The following is a 19,482-nucleotide window of genomic DNA, read 5'->3' as shown; positions in this document are numbered from 1 at the left end:
ATGAAAGACTGACTGCCATCTGGCATGGAGTGGGGGATCCAGTGGCCAGTTTGCATTGGAGCTATCGCCACCATTTCCGGAAGTTGTTATGAAAAAAAAGACGTCTATATTATTACAGAGGGATTCAAATGTATTAAATTTGATTAATAGGCGACTGCACCTCTCAACTTCCTCCAAAAATATTTGGGGTGCTTGAAAGACTTGCCCCATATGAATGAATGTGACAAAATGTTTGTTTCATTTCTCCCTTCTTAAGGTTCCCTGGAGCGAAAGTTTCAGAAACCCTGCCTTAAGTAGAATGTGCAGTTCTTCATATTTCAATTTAGCCCTAAGGCCAATAAGCCCACTGGCTGCCTTTTTCCCCCCTACTGAAGCTCACTGAAATTAGGAGTGAGCACACCCTCTTGCATGCCTGAGAGCAGGATCAGGTGGTTGGCATTACAGCGCTGCGGCATTACTGCCAGAGGCAAGTGCAGTTCCTGAGAGCTTGAGAATGTGAGTCATGAGAAATTCCTCTGGAGGGGAGATAAAAAAAAAAAAGACCAAGAAATGGACTCGTTTGATCTACAAATGGGTGGAAAAAGCAACTCTCGGAGGAGCCCCCCTGGATCAGGTGCATAAAGACGGCGTCACATAGCTTTCTTGCGGCAAACAGTTTCATTTCAGGTTTATTTTGTGCCATACTTGAAAACACGTGTTCAAAAAAAATGAACCCTCAAGAAAAAGAGTCGCATACTGTATCTATACTAACAGCAAGTGAGACAATGCTAGAATATTGATAACTTGAACCTGATTGACTTTGATTCATTTATTTATTTTTTAGCTGAAATGAATATAAAAATATACATTCCTAAATGTCCAAAAAAATAGCAATGGGCAAAGACCAATAGCAGGCTTATTTTAAGGTATTGCATTCTCATGACTGATACCAGGCACTCACATCCGTGCAAAAAATAAGATCCTCCCTATTAGTAGGTGCCGCATTTCTGCCGTATTCCAAAATCTCCTGAAAAAGAAGCTTATAAGTTTGATCCCCCACCCTGGTGACTAAATTGAAGTGTCCTTAAGCAAAACACTGCTCACTGAATTTGCATGTGAAACCAGCCTCCATTAGTGTGAATGGATGAATGTGAACCTTTTCAAAGCATTTTCAGCACAATACAGTATGGTGTAGCAATGGCACTCCTTACCATTTACAATCAACAATAACAACAAAAAACATCTAAGTTCACTTTTTTTTTGTCATTATCACTCCCAACTGGTTCTCAATTGGCGGTTTGTGAGGGCACTATAATGGCTGCTTGAGACTTTACCAGGGTAGGGTGATTGAAAATCTCACTTTTTGTGACAGGAACTAACAGTTTTCATTTCAAATTTAGAGCAAATTGATTGTAACATGAAGCATCTTAGCACTAAATTGTGTTCTAGTGCCTGTTCGGCGAAACGTTGTATGCATTTAATTTGAAATTTTACTGTATATGAATGTACAGTCAACAATATGGCGGACGAGTCAGAAATAAAATGGATGACTCAGATTAAGTGCTCTTACCGTCCTGGTGAGGGTTGGAATCATAGTCAGGGAGAGTAGTGTATTTGAATACCATTAGTTTATTTTAGGCATGTCCAAACCCGGTCCTTGAGGGCCACCTATCCAGCATGTTTTTGATGTTTCCGTCATCCAATGATTCAAATGATCAGGTGCTGATGAGCTGATCATTTGAATCAGGTGTGGTAGGAGGACAGAAACCTCCAAAACATGCCAGATAGGCGGCCCTGGAGGACTGGGTTTGGACATGCTTGGTTTACTTCATAAGGCTATGGTTATCAAAACATCAAATCCCTGAAAATTAAACAATCTTTTTTACCTCCCATTCATAATCAAGCACAACTTCTTATCGAAACAGAATCGGTTATTAAAAGCTGGCCGTCACAGTAGACATCGCTGGTGTTCAAGTGGATAGGATTCGGCGCTCTCACCGCCACGCCCTGGGTTTGATTCTTATTCAGGGAGCTTGCAACTTGGCATACTACTAGTCTTCTTAAGGCACTGGTTTTTAAGACTGATACCATCTCATCAAATCCCTGAAACTTAACCATTCCTTTTTAGCTCTCATTCATAATCAAGCGCAAGTTCTTATCGAAACAGAATCGGTTATTAAAACCTGCCCTTTCAACCCTTGTTGCTCTCAACACCGGATACATTGAATCAGCTATTATCTTAATCTTAACGTCCCTGGTGGTCTAGTGGTTAGGATTCGGCGCTCTCACCGCCGCGGCCCGGGTCCGATTCCCGGTCAGGGAACTTGCAACTTGAAATACTACTTTCATAAGACTGTGGGTTTTTAAGACTGATACCATCTCATCAAATCCCTGAAAATTAACCAATCATTTTTAGCCCTCGTTCATAATCAAGCGCAAGTTCTTAGCGAATCGGTTATTAAAACCTGCCCTTTCAACCCTTGTTGCTCTCAACACCGGATCCATTGAATCAGTTATAATCTTAAACGAAACGTCCGTGGTGGTCTAGTGGTTAGGATTCGGCACTCTCACCACCGCGGCCCGGGTCCGATTCCCGGTCAGGGATCTTGCAACTTGAAATACTACTTTCATAAGACTGTGGGTTTTTAAGATTGATACCAACTCATCAAATCCCTGAAAATTAATCAGTCTTTTTTAGCTCTCATTCATAATCAAGCAGAAGTTCTTTTCGAAACAGAATCAGTTATTAAGGGCTGCCCTTCTAACCCTTGTTGCTGTCACCAGCGGGTCCATAGAATCAGTTATTATGTTTTTCTAAACATCCCTGGTGGTCTAGTGGTTAGGATTCGGCGCTCTCACCGCCGCGGCCCGGGTCCGATTCCCGGTCAGGGAACTTGCAACTTGAAATACTACTTTCATAAGACTGTGGCTTTGGTACCAACTCATCAAATACCTGAAAATTAACCAGTCATTTTTAGCTCTCATTCATAATCAAGCAGAAGTTCTTATCGAAACAGAATCAGTTATAAGGCCTGCCCTTCTAACCCTTGTTGCTGTCACCAGCGGGTCCATAGAATCAGTTATTATGTTTTTCTAAACATCCCTGGTGGTCTAGTGGTTAGGATTCGGCGCTCTCACCGCCGCGGCCCGGGTCCGATTCCCGGTCAGGGAACTTGCAATTAGAAATGCTGCTTTCATAAGGCTGAGTTTCTATTAAGATTTTTACCAGCACATCAAATCCCTGAAAGTTAACTAATAATTTTTAGCTCTCATTCATAATCAAGCAGAAGTTCTTATCAAAACTGAATCAGTTATAAGGCCTGCCCTTCTAACCCTTGTTGCTCTCACCACCGGGTGCAAAGAATCAGTTATTATACTTTTCTAAACATCCCTGGTGGTCTAGTGGTTAGGATTCGGCGCTCTCACCGCCGCGGCCCGGGCCCGATTCCCGGTCGGGGAACTTGCAATTGGAAATGCTGCTTTTTACTTGTTAGGAGTTGGCGCTATCAATGCTGTGGCCCGGGTTAAATTTCTGATCAGGGAACTTGCTAAGTGCGAATGCTTTTACTTCATAAGGATGTGGTTATTAGGGTTAGTCCAGGAAGTCCGGGCTTCTGCGCTAAAGATAAAATACATCTACGTAAATCCCTTCAGATGCAGTTCAAAGGTTTAACAAGTCAGACATGGATGGCACAAAGCACTGTCTTTTAAAAATGTCTTTTAAAAAAGAAATTACACAGAATGAACATCATTGAAGGGTGAGAACCGCAGCACTAGTAGTTACCACGTGTGTCTTGCAGGCGACAGATTCTGGGTACGAATCTCTATCGATGGGCTGATTTCTTCAGCCCAAAACCATGAATGTTTGGCATGTGCACGGACAGATCCCTATACTGGTGCATGTTTGAGCATCAGTCCATTTGCCAGCTAAGATAAAAAGTGCTTTTTGTCTTGAGCTAGTTTCTTCATTCATCAATATTTGAAGAATTTAAAATTACCCCACTCAAATAAGTGTTTTACTATCAACTTGATATTGTATTTGTGAATTGTGAGAATCGTGCTCCTCGCTGTGCAGTACGCACAAGCCTTTGCCATTTGAATGGGGGCGTGGAGACTTTCTATAGCCACTATTGATTCTGTTGGATGGTGTGCGGCTATGACCCCTCGAAAACATGCAGTTACCAAGTTTGTTTGTTTTGCATTTGAAGATGAGACTTACCCCTTGTCCTGCGCAAGAGTCGCGCTCACTTTGCTCATGAACAAAGTCCACCCAAGGAGGCTCAAAGCTGTCAAACGCCACATTTTCTCCTCGAGGGCTTTGGATGTGGTCCCCCCACCTCCTACCCGCGCAAAAATAAATCAATGGATGTGATCAGGCGAACTTTTTTTTTTAATGTTTATTTTTCTAGAAGCCCTTCGGTCTCTTCATTTCCCTCGACCGCTCTATTGTAAAGCTCATCAGTCGTGGTCTTTTCCCATGTGCCTTCTTCTTGGCTTCTTCAGCATGCCCGGTTTCCCTTGGCTCAAACTTCAGCATTACAAAATTGGTCAGCGTTATCCAACTTCGCCGCACAGCAAACCTAAAATGTCATCAAATGAAAAACGTAGAGGTCCCAAGTCAGCTTGCAGAGCAGAGACTGGAACCCTCGCCCTCTCACTGCTCGGGTCGGACTGACTGACTGACTGAAGTTCGCAAAGCGAGGCACCGAGCACACACATGCACACGCACGCGCACAAACTTGTACGTTCAACAAACTTTTCCTCCACACGTGCTTCTGTGAGTGGAGTGGTCTGTCTCTGCTGTGCAAAAAAAAAAAAAAAACCGAAACGAAACGATAACCAACAGGAAGGATATAGTTGGTAAAGTGAATCTATTTTTTGAATACAAAAGCACGTAAAAATGTTAAAAACGTGAACAAGCAGTACTTTCCTGGCTTGTTAGCAGACAAGCAGCAAAGAGCGTAGTAGTTCTATGCTGCCACCGTGCGGGCAGAAGGGAATGTGCATTTATTACAAGGAAGTGCCTGATTTTTAGTTCAACTCGAAGGGATACTTTAATTAAGACATTTCATCGGTTTAAATTTAATAAATACCAAAATAGGAGTTCTAACACTTTACATAATTAACGTCTATTCATAAACGTTTATAAATGTCGGTTTACTCAAAGTTAAATACATACAAAATGTTTTCTGCCTAGGTTAGCTTGACTGTTATGGCCGCTTTAAAAAAAACCTGAAAAAAGCACAGCCTTAGTCTCATTAAAAAACAAACAAACAAACAAAAAAAAAACTCATGTTTCCATATAAATATGCATTGAACAATATGTTCTTTATTGTGGCGTCATGGCTATTATTTAACAAATGTCTTTTGTCAAACAAAGCCATGAATGATGCTGCTAATAGTGATCTCTTTTGGCTTCTTCGTCAAAATATTGTGATAAAGAGAGCAGCAAAGTCTCCCCTTTTCTGGCTCGGCGAAAGTCATCTTGGAGAACACCACCTGCTCGTCCGCATTGACCTCCACTCCGCACGCCTGACACAGCGTGCTGGTCAAGCTCTTCTCCAAAGCAAGGAGCTTCGACAAGTCGTCCAGGGGGAAGCGACAGTTGCGGCTGCTGTAGCCATGGCTGTAAACGAGCAGCAGGTCCTTCCGGCTCGCTGTCACATGGCGGTGCAAAGCGCAGGCCTGCAGGTAGCTCAGGCGCTGGGCGAAGCGTAACAGACGAACTGGGTTTCGCTCCAGGAAGGAGCGGTTGATGGAGATGGCGAGCGTGACGTTGGGTGCGCGGCGAAGTGGGGCCGGGAGCTCCATGATGTGCTGCATGGCTCCAGGGGAGCCTTGGCGTGATTAAAAAAATACAACAGTCATTAGACTTTTGATTCCTAATAGACCGCTGTCCTCATTGTCGTTGGCAAAACATTCTTTTTTTGTTGCCTCTGTTCAATCTCCCAGAAACTTTACAATGAGTCAACATGCAATTTGGTCAATTTCAGTCTGACTTTTTCATGATGAATTTCTTGGTTGTCTCATGAAATCAAGAAATTCAATAGATAGATCAGGGGTGTAAAACTCATTTCATTGTGGGCCACATTGTCGTTATAGTTTCTGTCAGAGGGCCGAAATAACTGTAAAGTTAAATAATTTTTTGAGTTTGTCACACACTTTGCTAGTTCTAAAGTCAGAGGTCAATTAAAAACTGTTCAAAAGAGAGATTGGGAGCAAAAAATGAGTTTTTTCCTCAAACCTTGCAATTTTGGTATTTTAGCCAGAAACTTGAACTCCAATAAGCATTTCGCCGGCCATATTAAATGATGTGGAGGTCCGGATCTGGACCCTGGGCCTTGAGTTTGACACCTGTGATTTAGATAGTTCACATATTACATATTTGGCATTTGATTAAGTTATAAGAATGTTAATCCTTGTTGTCTATCCATCCATTCATCTTCATCCAGAGATGTATTTCCAGTGGCAAGCCTTCTTTCAGCCAAGTGGTATTGAGTTAACGAATGGACGTGTTGTAAAATAACATTAGTAATTCACTGTAGGCATTAAAATAATATAGGAAGAATATAGATGAAATTCAATTAAAAAACGTCTTTCAGCCAAGTGAAAATTAAGTTAAACAAAAATTCAGATGGAACAAAACAAAAATAAATTACTCTCATCATTCATATAAATGTTAAAAACTTAGACACAGTTGCTTACAGAAATGTTAGTTCACAATGAAAAAATGTTCCAATGACCGCTTTTTGATTTAATCGGTCAGGCCCTATTCATCTCCCGATGTTAATTACATTTTTCAGCCTCAAGATGTCTCTGTGATCACTGTAAGGCAAGGGTGTCCAAACCCGGTCCTTGAGGAATGCTATTCTGCCTGTTTTTTATTTTTTTGTCCGCCGACACGATCATTATCGGGCTTCCGCTGAACTTGCAGATGAGTTAATCGTTTGAATCAGGTGTTCTGGGAGGACGGAAACATCAAAAACTTGGACTCACTTGAGCGCCCATACAAAATTAAGCAACCCACCTAAGTTATAGAGCAATGCGAGAGCCTGGAACTCCTCCTGGTTGGGATGCAGCCCGGTTTCCTGCGCATAGCAGTCCAGCAGCCAGCTCAGGCTCTCCTGAAGGTGCGTGTCATTGATGCGTGGGTCAAACAGGCGCAGGGGCTCGCCGCAAAGCCGGTACGAGGCGTACACCAGGAAGCGCACCATCCGCTCCAAAATGGCCACACAGTCTGACCCGCGTGCTCTCTGGATGATCATGTCCTGCTTCACACTGCGCAGGCGATCGAAAACAAAGTTATACACCTGTAACATAGATGCGGGATCGATGCTTAGTGTTTACAATGTGTTCATCATCAAATTCATGGTTGCTTTATTGCATGAATAGCGTTATAACGTTTTTTTTTTTTTTTCGCACATAGAATTACTATGCAGCAACTTCATTTGAAATACAAATTAAAAATGTTTGTTCCTTTGAGAAAATAAGAGCTTGGGAAAATATCCCTTTTGTCAAAACACGTATGTAAACACAATACTTTAGAACAGGGGTCTCCAACCTCAGGTGGAACTGAAATACTCAGTAAAGAGACCAAATGGCTGTTGATAAAAATACCCATAAACTAGCTCTAAACTCTGTAAACGAAAGAAACATTGGAAAAGGAAAATCTCGGCAAATAAATAAAATGGAGAAGCTACTAGCCTCAGTCCAAGGACGCAGATGAGGAGATGCGGCAACCTCATCAATGAGGTAACACACAGTTTTCAGCAATACAGCCGGGGGACGGAGGTCGGCAGAGTTGGCAGACTCTTTGCCAGCGGCTGGTCTGGAATACTCTTTGACGGTGCGCAGGGGGTCAGCTCGGGGTCTGCGATCTTTCTCCGTGCCTGCGACCATCTCGAAGCGGTGGAGGCGATTCTGGGACTCACGCTTAAGGAGCTCCGCTGTGGGACACATGGTTTGGCAGATGCCCCTGGGAAGGCTCTCATCTTCACATGGTCCAGCAGTGACAGTCGCTTTCATGTGGGCTTTACTGTGGCTTTGCCCACGTCTTTGGCACCGCCCTCGTCTCGGTACTTGCCCTGGTGCATCGTTCCGCAGGGAGGTGGCTCTGCTTGGAGCAAGCAAAATAACAACTGAGCTTTATAACCATCATCCATGCATTTTCTATAGCGCTTGCACACAGGTAACCTGGAGACAAATCTGAGATGGGAGGGCCATGGTACACTCTCGATTGGTCGCGAGTCAACCATACAGGGCACATATATAAACAAACAACCCTGGGGCATTTACCAAACAAAACCCTTAACACAGGGGTTCTCAAGCCTTTTGGAGTTGGGGACCCATTTTTGGAAAGCACATTTTCCAAGGACCCCCATTGTAAGTGTTTGCAAAAAACAAAACAAAAAAATAATTTCAGCAAAAATAAGTGTCCTTTTTATTCACCAACGTAAATCAAACCTGAGTTTTATTCACCAAGTTTACAAAATAAACTACAGCATAACTTTGGTCTATTTGGCACATTTCAAAATGATTACACTTATATATTTAACTGGTTGAATTGAGTGCTTTATTGAACAGTCATGAATACGTTCACAATTTAATATAAAATAAAATGAAACCTCTCTAAAGTGAGGCCGACGTACTAGACAGAATGTGTGAGCGTGTGTACAATCTCATACTGTCATAGTCATTGACCTCGTATTCCTTTCAGGACATGACGTTTCTCAACATTTACAAAGCAGGTGCATTTACAAGCGTTTGCCATTATGTTTTTATTACCTCCGTGTAAATGACAGGCCTTGAACAAGTCACATGTATTTATCATGCTAATATATGCACCGCTTCCTAGCTCTCAATATCTGCGGTATTTGTGTTGCTCGCAAGAATCCAGTTTGTTAGCGACCCACTTCACGTTACAGGGCAAATATATTGTAGTTCGACTACGCTTCAGACAGTACGCTCCAGTTCAACTCAAGCTGAATGACATTTATGATTAAACACACTATTTGTGTCCGAAAATATAGTACTAACTCACTTGTTACGCGGAGCAGCGTCGGAGTTCATCCGCAACGGTTGGTTACAAGTACTTCTTCTATGTTCTCCGTTGGCATAAAGCAATCACTAATGAGCGCACACTGCCACCTACTGGAAATATTGGACTTTGTCATCACCTCCCACGACGTCTGATTTCTCAAGCATAAATTAATTTTTTCCTCTACGTTTGAGTTCTATCTTTTGTATAAGTACTACAACGCAAAAGATTTGCTTACTCCATTACCTTAGTTTATGTAATTATTTTACGTCAGCCAACACCGCATGTTCATTGAGACGAATACAGAAAGTGTAGTAGAGAAAAGCTCTTTATCAAGAAAAACTATTTAAAGTCAATTTATTTATTGCTCCTGACTTGTTATGTGGGATTAAAGGAAACTGTAGGTTCCTGGATGACAAGCTCGTCTGCGAAATTAAACTCCTAATATCTTAATGTTTATTCAATCAGTCATTTTAAACGGGGGTACATAAAGCACTATCTACTCATTTTGGCAAATCTAATTTAACGCCTATTTTTTTTTCAATGGTGTGACAGGAACAGTATACTTACTTTTCAAAATAACTGAAGTTGTTTTAAGCATAGGTTTTCACATGGGGTCAGGTATGGTTGTATTTTCCTAACCTTGTAAAATAAAACCATAATTTAGAAACTGCATTTCATCCATCCTCGGCTTGTCTCAGTGTGGTATTCAAATTAGTCTGGTGAAAAAACACCTTTGTGAATGATAAATATGCAAAGAACATAGAAATCAAGAATAGGGCAAATACTTTTTCAAAACACCGTAGCTCTCAGTTTGGCAGTTAGGTTTGCAATGTTCAACAGTACTTTATTGTGACGAAGGCAATGATTACTTCACATGTAAAATGATACAACACAGCAATACAGCACAAAGTTGATAGAAACAAAAATAAGACTTTTAAAGAATGCGGCTAGTGATCCGGAGACACCATCATTTTGGGCAGAAGAGTTCCTGGACTCTGGCAGAACCCAGGTGCTCCTCCTCCACAGCCTGTTGCACGAGGACATTGTGACGGGAAACCAGCGATGACAGCTCCAGCAATTCAGAAACCACCCTAAAATATTTGGGAAAAACAAAACATGTGAAGCCTTGGCAAATGTGATGATATTGTGTATATACCAGTCGTATATTCAGGCACCTTTTCAAAGTGATATTCTAGCCCTCTTTGGCCAATTTCAATTCAAAACAAATCTTGCTCGTCTGCATCTTTGTGTGCTCGTGTATTAATGCTAGTCTCTTCCTTGCCAAAGCCATGCTGCTTCAACAAGTGACTTGAGTTAATTTGTTGTACTAGCGGTGCACTTAAGCGCCATCCAAATCATTGCCCCTGCAAATGTTTTTGTTCCATCCCTGAAAAGTGCCATACTAATTGCTCTGAATACTACTTTTGTTGAGTGTTTTTATTAATGAGTGTTTTACGGGGATTGATTGGTAAAGCCTTCAGGTTGTCTTTTTGTGTGGTAAAAATTGGGATTAAAAAGTGACTTGTCCAAATGATTTCCCCTCAAAGTGACAATATGTAATATTTAGACGGTTTGTCATTAAAAAATGAAAACATGAAATGATTATAAATTTCAAAAACTTGCAAATACATGTGTTCTTAACGACCAACAGTATGCTTTAAATATAATCGTATGACTGGTTATCATTAAATCATATTACATGGGAGGTGGCATTCCTCCGGAGGTCGCCATGTTTGTTATAGCTCCGGACAGCTGGAGGAGGAGGCGTGAGTATTGCTGCATTTACCGTGACGCCGCTAAAGCTCCCACGGGTGCTTGCGAAAAATTACACACTTCCTTTAAAAATATTTAAAGTACCAGTGAGAACCCAGTGAACTAAACTCCAGTAAAACGAAATCCTGTGAGCGACAACTTCAGGGGTGTTTGGCTTGTGTACCCACCCAGATAACTGCTGAGTCATGTCTTTCGAGGCCCTCTTCATGCCTCTAAGGCACTCCAAGGCAACACGGTTGTCCTTGTCATCTCCCTCTGTGCATTCTTTCAGAAGTACCTCACTTTCCTTTAAGCAAGCCTCTGCTTTACCTGGCAAGATGTTGTGTTTTTTTATATTCATCGACATTTATACTTCTCTGGCCGAACGTAAAATACCCAAGAATTCGAGCCTGTCGTCATCAATGTGGAAGTTCTTGACGGGCAGTTCGTGTCGAGTGGTGTCCACAGCTGAAGCCAAATTCTTGTAGGACGCTATGAACGGTTCGGCAGTTTCGGACACAGAAGTCAAAGCAGAAATCTGATGGGAAAATGAAATTAAAGCTATTGCACAGTGACAACATAATGTTACACGCTTAAAATTTCAAAACTTGCAAACCATTTTGACATACTGTGTTTTACCTGTTTGTTTAAAACTCATTTTAAAGAAGGCCCATAGGTGACCCAGACCTGCCCAATATTTATTATTATTATTTTTATTTTTTTTTTATTATTCACTTTTATCACCACGGCACGCAAACAACTGCATTTCATTAGTTGAAATGAAAATGATACTCATTTTTTCAACAGGTTTGGACTTCCTGACCTGCAAATCCAGAATGTCATTGTCCAGCCTGCGCTTCTCCATGAAGAAGTAGCGGCGCTTCTTCTCCATCAGCTCGCTGTGTAACACCTCAGCTTCTTCCATCAGCTGAAGCAGCCTCGCCTCCACCTTGGGCTTCTCTTTGGCCATGTTGTCCGCAATCTAAAGCCGGACAACCATTCAATCATACCACAATTTCCCTAAAAAATACAAAGTCAAGTACGGCGGTCAGCCTGTCAGGCGCTCACCTTGGCAGAGAGAAAAGTCAGGAGTTGCGCTTGCATCTCAATCCATTTCTTGTCATCATCCTGGCTCTTCTCAGTCTCTTTAGAATTTTCTAGCACCGTTTTACCTTAAAAGTGACATGAACACCCTGACAGGACGATCTCATTTGTAAGTAAAAACAACAGGCTACTCAGTTTACCTCCAATGACCGAAATATCAAAATCAGGCAATAAGCAGTGTCCGTCAGAGAAAGTCGACTGCAGAAGCGTCTTTCGTAAAACCAAAGATGCATCTTGATGTGATGCCTTGGCTGAAAGTGGCACAATGCATACATTTTAAAAAGGCGTTGCAAGCAGGCCCATAAATCAGGGCATTGTTGTTTCTTTCCATTTTCAATCGACCCTCAAAAATTGAAAATGTGTCAGTAATAACCCAAAACTGTTTTCCTTGACCATACAAAACAAAGACATACCCAATTTAATGTATTTAGATTTTAAGATCAAAGAAAAATGGATAAAGGTAATAGGACTGAAGTTAATTTGATTTAGGACTTTGAATTTACATGTGTTTTTTCTTTGGAAATGTGTATAATATATATTGTATGTATTCAAAATAGACCAGAAAATAATATAATTAGGATACATTTACATTAGCAAATTGAAAATGGAACAGAAAAAAAAAAAACAGTTTTGCGGGTTCCATTTAATTGAAATCTGTTTCTTCCGATTACGTACATGCTAATAAAGATGGCGAGCCCATGGAACTTCGTGGAGGGGTGCATTTGGCACGACTGGGTTTCGGCGACAAGAACTTTTGTTGTAAACTCCCGGAATCATTGCTGTGGCAGTTACTCTGTGGAAGGATTCGTATTCAAGGGAATGCACTTTTTTTTTAAGAAATAGCAAGATTCTTCATAAATATAATGTATTACAATTCATTAGAAATCAGAAAAAAATGTCCCATGTTCTAAATATTCACATTGAATAGTTAAAAACTTCCAAATGCACTGTATTACCTTCGAAAGAGATGACCTCTCAACAGCTTGCATATATCGAGATGGGACAATGTTTCCATTTGCTAAATGAGGAGAAATGCAACGTTGTTATACCTTGACAGTAAAGTGCAGCAGTCAACTGCGTAGAAGTTTCATATGAAGTTAGCATGTGTGTGTGTGATTTTGTAATTGGAACTTGTTAAGTAAGTAAAGTGGCTAAATTTAAGTTATCATGAGGCAGTGCAAGATATATTCGAAGCATAGGCTACAAATGAATGTGTTAAAAATATTCATCATAATCATGATGCATGCATTTCACTGAACAGTACCTTGGGCAGTAGGTTGAAGAGGTTTCTTGGCCGTTGCACTCTTGTTAGGTTTATTAGCACCATTCCCACTTTTCAACCTGAAAACGGATCAACGATTAGCGATCTTGAAAGTCCAACCATGCAAAGCAAACTCGTCATTTTAATAAAGGAAACAAACGACTTGAAAGAGGAAGCGCATTTAAAAAAAAAATAAATACCCCTTTGCGTCTGCTGAGTTACTCTTGAGGGAATTCGCTGTTAGTGTTGTTCTTCTGGACGCCATATTGTTAGATTCATAGCCTCCCGCCCTGCCCATCATATTTTCTACGTCGATGGGAAACAACTAGGCAGCGTACTGGTTCCGTTACGCGTTTTTTAAAAACGGAAACTTTGGTTATGCCACGTGTGTCAGAATACTGTTCAAAAGCCAAAAAAACATTCACTTCTCTTGTCATTAGTTGTTTTTTTTAAATGTGCATTTGTTTTTGTTTTGTGTTATGTCTTGTGTTCTTAGTGAGTAATGTCTTGTCAGAACATATCCTCCATACTAACAGTGAAAAATTAAAAAACACCCATTTCCTATGCACATTCCAAAAGCATGTTTAGTTCTAAACTATAAAAGAGTGTCTTATTATTACACTTTTACATATGTTAACATTTTTGTCTTACAAATGCTCAACATTGCAGCATTCCACAAACCATCATGTAATTATTCTCAACAAATCAGTCAGATTAATCTTGTTAGATGGTCTGAGGTCCTAATTCAAGAAAACAGTTTGGTGACAGTGCATGTCAGACTGCACACATGGGAAAGTTATTGTTTTAGAGTTGGTTAGTTTTTTGTGTTTTTTTTTTTTTCCCCCATGGACTGTATTCCCTATACTTAGTCTTCACACCACGTGTGTTGATAACCAGTTCGCTAATTCTCAGGCCACATGTGCTGTATGGCTTCATGGGGAGAAAAGGAAACTGATAGAAATCTGAAAAGTATCAAATGTGTCATGCATCTGTCTTCAACTCGGGAGTGAATACAAGGTCAGATTTTCCTTATGTAAGGTACAGTTAAATTTAATTGGACTCTGATTGTTTTTATGTTAAACATATTCTGTCAGAGAGGCATGGTGGAAGACTGGTTAGCACATCTGCTTCATAGTTCAGAGGTCCCAGGTTCAATTCCATCTCGCCCCGACCTTCCTGTGTGGAGTTTGCATGTTCTCCCCTTGCCTACGTGGATCTTGTATGGGAACTCTGGTCTCCTTTCACATTCCAAAAACACGGATGGTAGGTATAGGGGACACTGTGATTGTGGAGAAAATATGACATCATACTTCAAGTACCGTATATGAAAAAAAATAGGAATTTCGGTGAGAAACGTGGTCATTTACAATGAATTTATTAGTCTTCATGCGGCGCAAGTAAAATGTAAATCAATTAAAACAGCAAGCTATAATTCACAAATCTTGGAATTTATTTACACAATTGTAGTAACAAAAGATCATTAAAGTTGGCTCAATTTATATAAAATATTTTATAACAATGCATACTAGGGATTGGTCACCTGCATTATCCCAGTACCAATAACATTCACAATTGTCTGCCATCAACCTCTTCTTCTGTTATTGATTGCATTTCTTTTTTTTTTTTAAAGCAAGCGGCTAAGTGAAATTTGCAATATATTTCTGTGGATTTGGCCTTGAGCTTTCAACTTTACAAGAAACATTACCCAAAAGGCAAATATTTTACTGGTACTTAAAATAAACCAAACATTGAATTATCAGCCAAAAACTAGGAAAAACGAGTGGCACTTCTCTACACATTGACACATTCAGAGTGAGCAAATGCATTCATGTGGTGAGCATACACACACAGACTCATTTTGTTTCTACCTTCCACAGGTATTTTTTAAAAAAAAGAAGACAAAATTAAGAAAAAAAGGGATGGGCTACATTTAGCCTCAACACAAAGGGACATGTCAATGTGAGGTGAACAACACCAGGCACAATGGCCGCCAGGCAGGGTACATTTGTTGCGTATTTTCTTTCCCTCTTAACATAGCGTTGCAGTGAAAGACATCAACAATTATAGCCCCATGTCAAAAAAAACCCTAATATTTTTGAAAAGAGCATTACTCCCAAGTAGGAAAAAGGATGTTCCAACTGCCATAGCGTGGGATTCAAACCCACTCCTTTGGGTTTCGCAACACCTCCAGCATTTCGGCCTCTCGAGTACCGGCGGCGGGCTCGTGCATGTACTCCCACCTGAGGAGGAAGTTCAATTCGGTTAAGTCGGTTGTCTGTGTCGGCGCTATGGTGCTGCTTACTTGGCGGTGAGGGGCAGCGACATGAGGATGCTCTCGATTCGAGATCCCGGCGTAGCCAAACCAAACTTCACACCTCTGTCATACACCAAGTTGAACTCCACGTACCTGAAGCAAAACTTCACAGTTAAAACATTTTGATGGAATCAAAATTTTCTGTGCCACAACCGTAGGGCTATCAGTTAACAATACAGTGATCCCTCGTTTTTTGCAGTAAATTGGGAGCGGAAAAATTGGCACTTATAGTTCCCTCGTCTGTCTGGCATGAAGGAAACCGTCACCGTAACCGTTGCGAGGGATCACTGTATTAACTTACTTGGGAAATTGAGAATAGTTGCAATCATTAAAATCCAACCTTTCATGCTAATAGTTTAAAACTGAAAGTATATTTTAAAAACTAATTTAAATATAACTGAGGCACAGTTTTTAGATTTGTGACTCCAATACCTATAAAGACTAAGGATCCAAAGCAGTAGTTCTCCACTGGGTGTGTGTGTGTACCCCTGGTGGTACATGAAGGGACTACAGGGTGTATGTAATTTTTCTTTTCAAATTGAAAATGTTGTGTGCCTTTTTAAGGTTTACAAAGATACACGTTTTTCATTAGTGACAAAACGGACGACCCTTTCTGTCCCGTCACGTTTTCACAGTAAGTTGAATTCTTGTGACAGGCCTACTCACTGGGCGGATTCATCGCAAACTGCAGCGGCACACTCACCTTCCTCGTCGCACCTGTTGCCAGTCCTTCTCCTCGGCAGTGAAAGGATCGTGAAGGTGTTTGTTGACTATTGGCAGATAGCAAGGCACCACGGTGCGGGCGCAGCTCTTGACGAAGCCAAAAGCCTCCTCCTGAGTGGGGCCATCGAGATCATCAAAGAATATCCCCCCGATGCCCCGAGTCTCTCCTCGATGGCGGACATAAAAGTATCTGTCACACCTGAGGGATTGCAAGATGACAGGATCGTCATCAGAAGATTGTCGTGTAAAGAGGGAAGAACTATGAAAATAATTCTTAAAGGGACACAAAACTTACAGTATTTACCCATTTTCAGCAATAAAAAAATTCACATTTTGTCTTTAATTACCGGTCATTTGATAACTTTGCTAATTTTCATTTCTGTCGCCATGGATCAAAATTGGACAGTCTTGTCTTTGCTCATGCAATATCTTTTCATGCAGCTCTTGTATTTCATGTCATAACTTAGAAGTACTCATAATAAAATGTGAATATATTGTCCTTAAATGGCTTGACCACGGCCACCCAATGAAGCGGATAAGATAGCCATGGTCGTAACGGTCTTCTCTTACGCTGTTGTCTTATCAGCATCATGCAGTATAGGAACACCCACTGCATCCCACATGATGACATCACACACTCAGGACACACATCTCTTTGTACCATTTCTTGAAGTCGGGGTAGTACTGCGGATGGTGCTTGTCACAGGCCTCCTTCAGCGTGTTGTGGAAGTGAAGTGCATCTTCTTTATTGACATAAATCGGAGTCAGATCTGTGCCGCCGCCAAACCACCACTGTTTGGAGCCTACAGCACTCACACGCACATGAGAGGGAGGAGACAAGGGTGATGATTCATTCATAAGTTGAATGGAGTCATGGATACGAAGACACGGCTGCTGATGTCAAGGAGGAGACAATGGTGTGCTTACCGTCTTCCTCCTCGATCTCAAAGTATCTGTAGTTAAAGTGTACTGTGGGGATGTGCGGGTTCTTGGGGTGGATGACCGAGCTCACCCCCATGGCACAAAATGGAAGCTTGCCTGAAACAAAAAAATCAAATATCATTATTTTGCTTTGTTACTTTGCGTTCTCCATGTCATGTCAGGCTTGTTCGAGTACTCTGACCTCATTTCGGTTTCATCTTAAAGCGGTCAACTTCGAGTTCCACTTGTTCCGCAACAGAAATGTGACTCTTAACAATTAACGACAACGGTGCTTACCGTCTTTCCCTTTGAGGACCTTGCCCCTGCTCCTCATCTGCTTGGCAGCCTCTTCAGTCAAATGTCCAAACACAACCGATACATTGACTCCAGCTTTCTCAAATACTTCGCTATCCTGCATCACGCAGCTGATCCCACCACCACCTAAAACACAACATCTACCTTCAACATTACATTTTATTATGACATGAAAACTACTACAGAAATGGCATGAACACTACCAGTTTGGTAGCATGCTTTAACTCCTTTCCATTTTTATTTTTTACTTCTTTTTTTTTTAATGGAGATTAATATGTAAGTCATCCACATTATGAAGAAACACTAATAGAATTATTTGGTTCAATTTTTTTTAATCAAAACCGGATATATTATAGGATTTCTATTGTTTTGGCCAAGCAAGCATTTCATCCCCACAAAAAAAAAAAAAAAAAAAACAGCTTGGACAAGTCTGTATTTTTAAAGTCAGCTTTATAAAATGGATCAGGCTTAACAATAAGGCATTACTTTCAGTTCACAGCTGTGCAATATCGAACGTTTTAATCATTGGCATCATTACGTTAATAGAAACCATTTTCATATGACTGTGTTTCCAAAAAATTCATTGGTACTATATGAATGGAAAAAGAAGTGACCATTTTTTTCGGAATTCATGCAAAAATCTTAGAATGAACCTGAAGTGCACCATAGTCTGAAAAGTCCCCTAGAATCCAAATATGCCTACATTTTAGAGAGTAACTTGCTGAATGCTTTTGGCCAGAGACCAGTGCCTCCTACCTTCTTTTCTTTCCCAGCGATCCACCTTGAACGCCCCGCCGTCTACCGCCTGCAAAGCTTTGCAGAATTCGGCTTGCGTCTCCATGATGAGCATCTCCATCCTGGTGCACATCTCGCCTTTCCTTCCCTGCAGCACGGCAATGTCAGTGACCGGAGGAGACATGAATCCTCGGCATCTCGCCAAGATGTCCCCCTCCTCTTGGTCCCTGTCCTCCTCGGCTGCTCGGGGTACCAGAGTCGCCATCTCGGCCCGCTGGATGTGGTTAAGGTTGGCCAGGAAGCCCGCGACTGCAGCGGCTGCGGTGACTGCAGCTGCTCCGCTCAGTGCCAGGGCACCGCGCCTGCTGCTTCGCCCGCCGACTGACGACCTGCCTGCGGTCCCTTGGGACATTAATCGTGCGCCAGTAGTCCTGGACGACCATGCTGTCAGTGGTAAGGAACTCAAGTGCGGCGAACGAGACGAATGACACCGTTTCGCTCCGGAAAGCCAATTAAAATTTGAAACAAAACATCGCCACGACGTTGCCTGGACTGTATTCTTAACTAATACCACAGTGGCCATTTTTCAAAGGCAATCACACGTTGTATTGTCTTCAATCGACTCTTTGGCAATACTGAACACCAACAAACTAGCAAGACATTATCAGAACTTGCGTATACCTGATAACAGACACCAAAGAGCATGTACTTCCGTGTTATGAGAGGAGCATTTTGGGAAACGTAGTTTTCTCAACCACCTACAGCTTAGCCCCGACCAATAGGCAAACTAAACGCCCCAGAAAGCCCTGCGAGTCAATAGGGGTTGCATTAAAGTTCTATTTCTTTTGCTTATTTGACACACGCCCACCTGTCTAGGATAGATAGATAGATAGATAGATAGATAGATAGATAGATAGATAGATAGATAGATAGATAGATAGATAGATAGATAGATAGATAGATAGATAGATAGATAGATAGATAGATAGATAGATAGATAGATAGATAGATAGATAGATAGATAGATAGATAGATAGATAGATAGATAGATAGATAGATAGATAGATAGATAGATAGATAGATAGATAGATAGATAGATAGATAGATAGATAGATAGATAGATAGATAGATAGATAGATAGATAGATAGATAGATAGATAGATAGATAGATAGATAGATAGATAGATAGATAGATAGATAGATAGATAGATAGATAGATAGATAGATAGATAGATAGATAGATAGATAGATAGATAGATAGATAGATAGATAGATAGATAGATAGATAGATAGATAGATAGATAGATAGATAGATAGATAGATAGATAGATAGATAGA

General features: G+C 41.1%; 4 protein-coding genes, 1 long non-coding RNA gene and 3 other non-coding genes across 8 annotated transcripts in view; 4 read left to right on the top strand and 4 right to left on the bottom strand.

Moving 5' to 3' along the window:
• The window catches only part of cpamd8 (C3 and PZP like alpha-2-macroglobulin domain containing 8), a 51,118-nt gene extending 46,494 nt beyond the window's left edge, over positions 1–4,624 (bottom strand). The window contains exon 1 of the mRNA XM_088426127.1: positions 4,199–4,624. Within this exon, the coding sequence (XP_088282253.1) occupies positions 4,199–4,281 (83 nt within the window). The 5' untranslated portion in view covers positions 4,282–4,624. The remainder of the gene's footprint in view (positions 1–4,198) is intronic.
• On the top strand, positions 466–5,846 carry LOC148417339 (uncharacterized). Its single transcript, XR_015867022.1, has 2 exons — positions 466–613; positions 5,422–5,846. It is a non-coding gene; the product is annotated as an uncharacterized LOC148417339 (long non-coding RNA).
• trnae-cuc (transfer RNA glutamic acid (anticodon CUC)) lies at positions 2,231–2,302 on the top strand. Its single transcript has one exon. It is a non-coding gene; the product is annotated as a tRNA-Glu (tRNA).
• On the top strand, positions 2,801–2,872 carry trnae-cuc (transfer RNA glutamic acid (anticodon CUC)). The gene has a single exon. It is a non-coding gene; the product is annotated as a tRNA-Glu (tRNA).
• On the top strand, positions 3,080–3,151 carry trnae-cuc (transfer RNA glutamic acid (anticodon CUC)). Its single transcript has one exon. It is a non-coding gene; the product is annotated as a tRNA-Glu (tRNA).
• sac3d1 (SAC3 domain containing 1) lies at positions 5,275–9,062 on the bottom strand. The gene is made up of 4 exons (XM_088426128.1): positions 9,020–9,062; positions 7,684–8,095; positions 7,007–7,289; positions 5,275–5,816 (listed from the first exon to the last, which is right to left on the bottom strand). Exons 1-4 carry the CDS (start codon positions 9,046–9,048, stop codon positions 5,350–5,352), a joined length of 1,191 nt encoding a protein of 396 aa, XP_088282254.1. The 5' UTR covers positions 9,049–9,062; the 3' UTR covers positions 5,275–5,349.
• A 775-nt stretch (positions 9,063–9,837) lies between these two features.
• Positions 9,838–13,426, bottom strand: haus8 (HAUS augmin like complex subunit 8). The gene is made up of 10 exons (XM_088426124.1): positions 13,337–13,426; positions 13,140–13,216; positions 12,832–12,893; positions 12,551–12,668; positions 12,016–12,126; positions 11,840–11,943; positions 11,595–11,753; positions 11,168–11,309; positions 10,960–11,101; positions 9,838–10,110 (listed from the first exon to the last, which is right to left on the bottom strand). The coding sequence occupies exons 1-10, from the start codon at positions 13,399–13,401 to the stop codon at positions 9,987–9,989; spliced, it is 1,104 nt and encodes a 367-aa protein (XP_088282250.1). The 5' UTR covers positions 13,402–13,426; the 3' UTR covers positions 9,838–9,986.
• Positions 13,427–14,495: 1,069 nt separating this feature from the next.
• Positions 14,496–18,854, bottom strand: cpox (coproporphyrinogen oxidase). Its single transcript, XM_088424762.1, has 7 exons — positions 18,166–18,854; positions 17,392–17,535; positions 17,101–17,211; positions 16,835–16,976; positions 16,154–16,372; positions 15,439–15,543; positions 14,496–15,376 (listed from the first exon to the last, which is right to left on the bottom strand). The coding sequence occupies exons 1-7, from the start codon at positions 18,725–18,727 to the stop codon at positions 15,292–15,294; spliced, it is 1,368 nt and encodes a 455-aa protein (XP_088280888.1). The 5' UTR covers positions 18,728–18,854; the 3' UTR covers positions 14,496–15,291.
• Positions 18,855–19,482: the final 628 nt, after the last annotated feature.

Source organism: Hippichthys cyanospilos, chromosome 10 (assembly GCF_059441005.1).
Source record: "Hippichthys cyanospilos isolate Australia breed blue-spotted pipefish chromosome 10, RoL_Hcya_1.0, whole genome shotgun sequence".
NCBI classification, from domain to species: domain Eukaryota; kingdom Metazoa; phylum Chordata; class Actinopteri; order Syngnathiformes; family Syngnathidae; genus Hippichthys; species Hippichthys cyanospilos.
Note: the sequence above shows the minus strand (reverse complement) of the source record. Positions and strands in the feature narration are given on the sequence as shown.

What these genes read in the sequence shown, in the direction of transcription:
- sac3d1 (XM_088426128.1), bottom strand. Translation starts at nt 9,048, where the DNA reads ATGAACTCCGACGCTGCTCCGCGTAACAA. An exon ending in ATCTGCGTCCTTGGACTGAG is followed by an intron (nt 7,290 to 7,683) that starts GCTAGTAGCTTC and finishes TCTATGTTACAG; the next exon opens with GTGTATAACTTTGTTTTCGA. An exon ending in CGCATTGCTCTATAACTTAG is followed by an intron (nt 5,817 to 7,006) that starts GTGGGTTGCTTA and finishes AATCACGCCAAG; the next exon opens with GCTCCCCTGGAGCCATGCAG.
- haus8 (XM_088426124.1), bottom strand. Translation starts at nt 13,401, where the DNA reads ATGGCGTCCAGAAGAACAACACTAACAGCGAATTCCCTCAAGAGTAAC. An exon ending in AACTCAGCAGACGCAAAGGG is followed by an intron (nt 13,217 to 13,336) that starts GTATTTATTTTT and finishes ATCCGTTTTCAG; the next exon opens with GTTGAAAAGTGGGAATGGTG. An exon ending in TCTTCAACCTACTGCCCAAG is followed by an intron (nt 12,894 to 13,139) that starts GTACTGTTCAGT and finishes CTCCTCATTTAG; the next exon opens with CAAATGGAAACATTGTCCCA.
- cpox (XM_088424762.1), bottom strand. Translation starts at nt 18,727, where the DNA reads ATGGCCACTGTGGTATTAGTTAAGAATACAGTCCAGGCAACGTCGTGG. An exon ending in TGAGATCGAGGAGGAAGACG is followed by an intron (nt 16,977 to 17,100) that starts GTAAGCACACCA and finishes TGAGTGCTGTAG; the next exon opens with GCTCCAAACAGTGGTGGTTT. An exon ending in CAACAGGTGCGACGAGGAAG is followed by an intron (nt 15,544 to 16,153) that starts GTGAGTGTGCCG and finishes GTTTTGCTTCAG; the next exon opens with GTACGTGGAGTTCAACTTGG.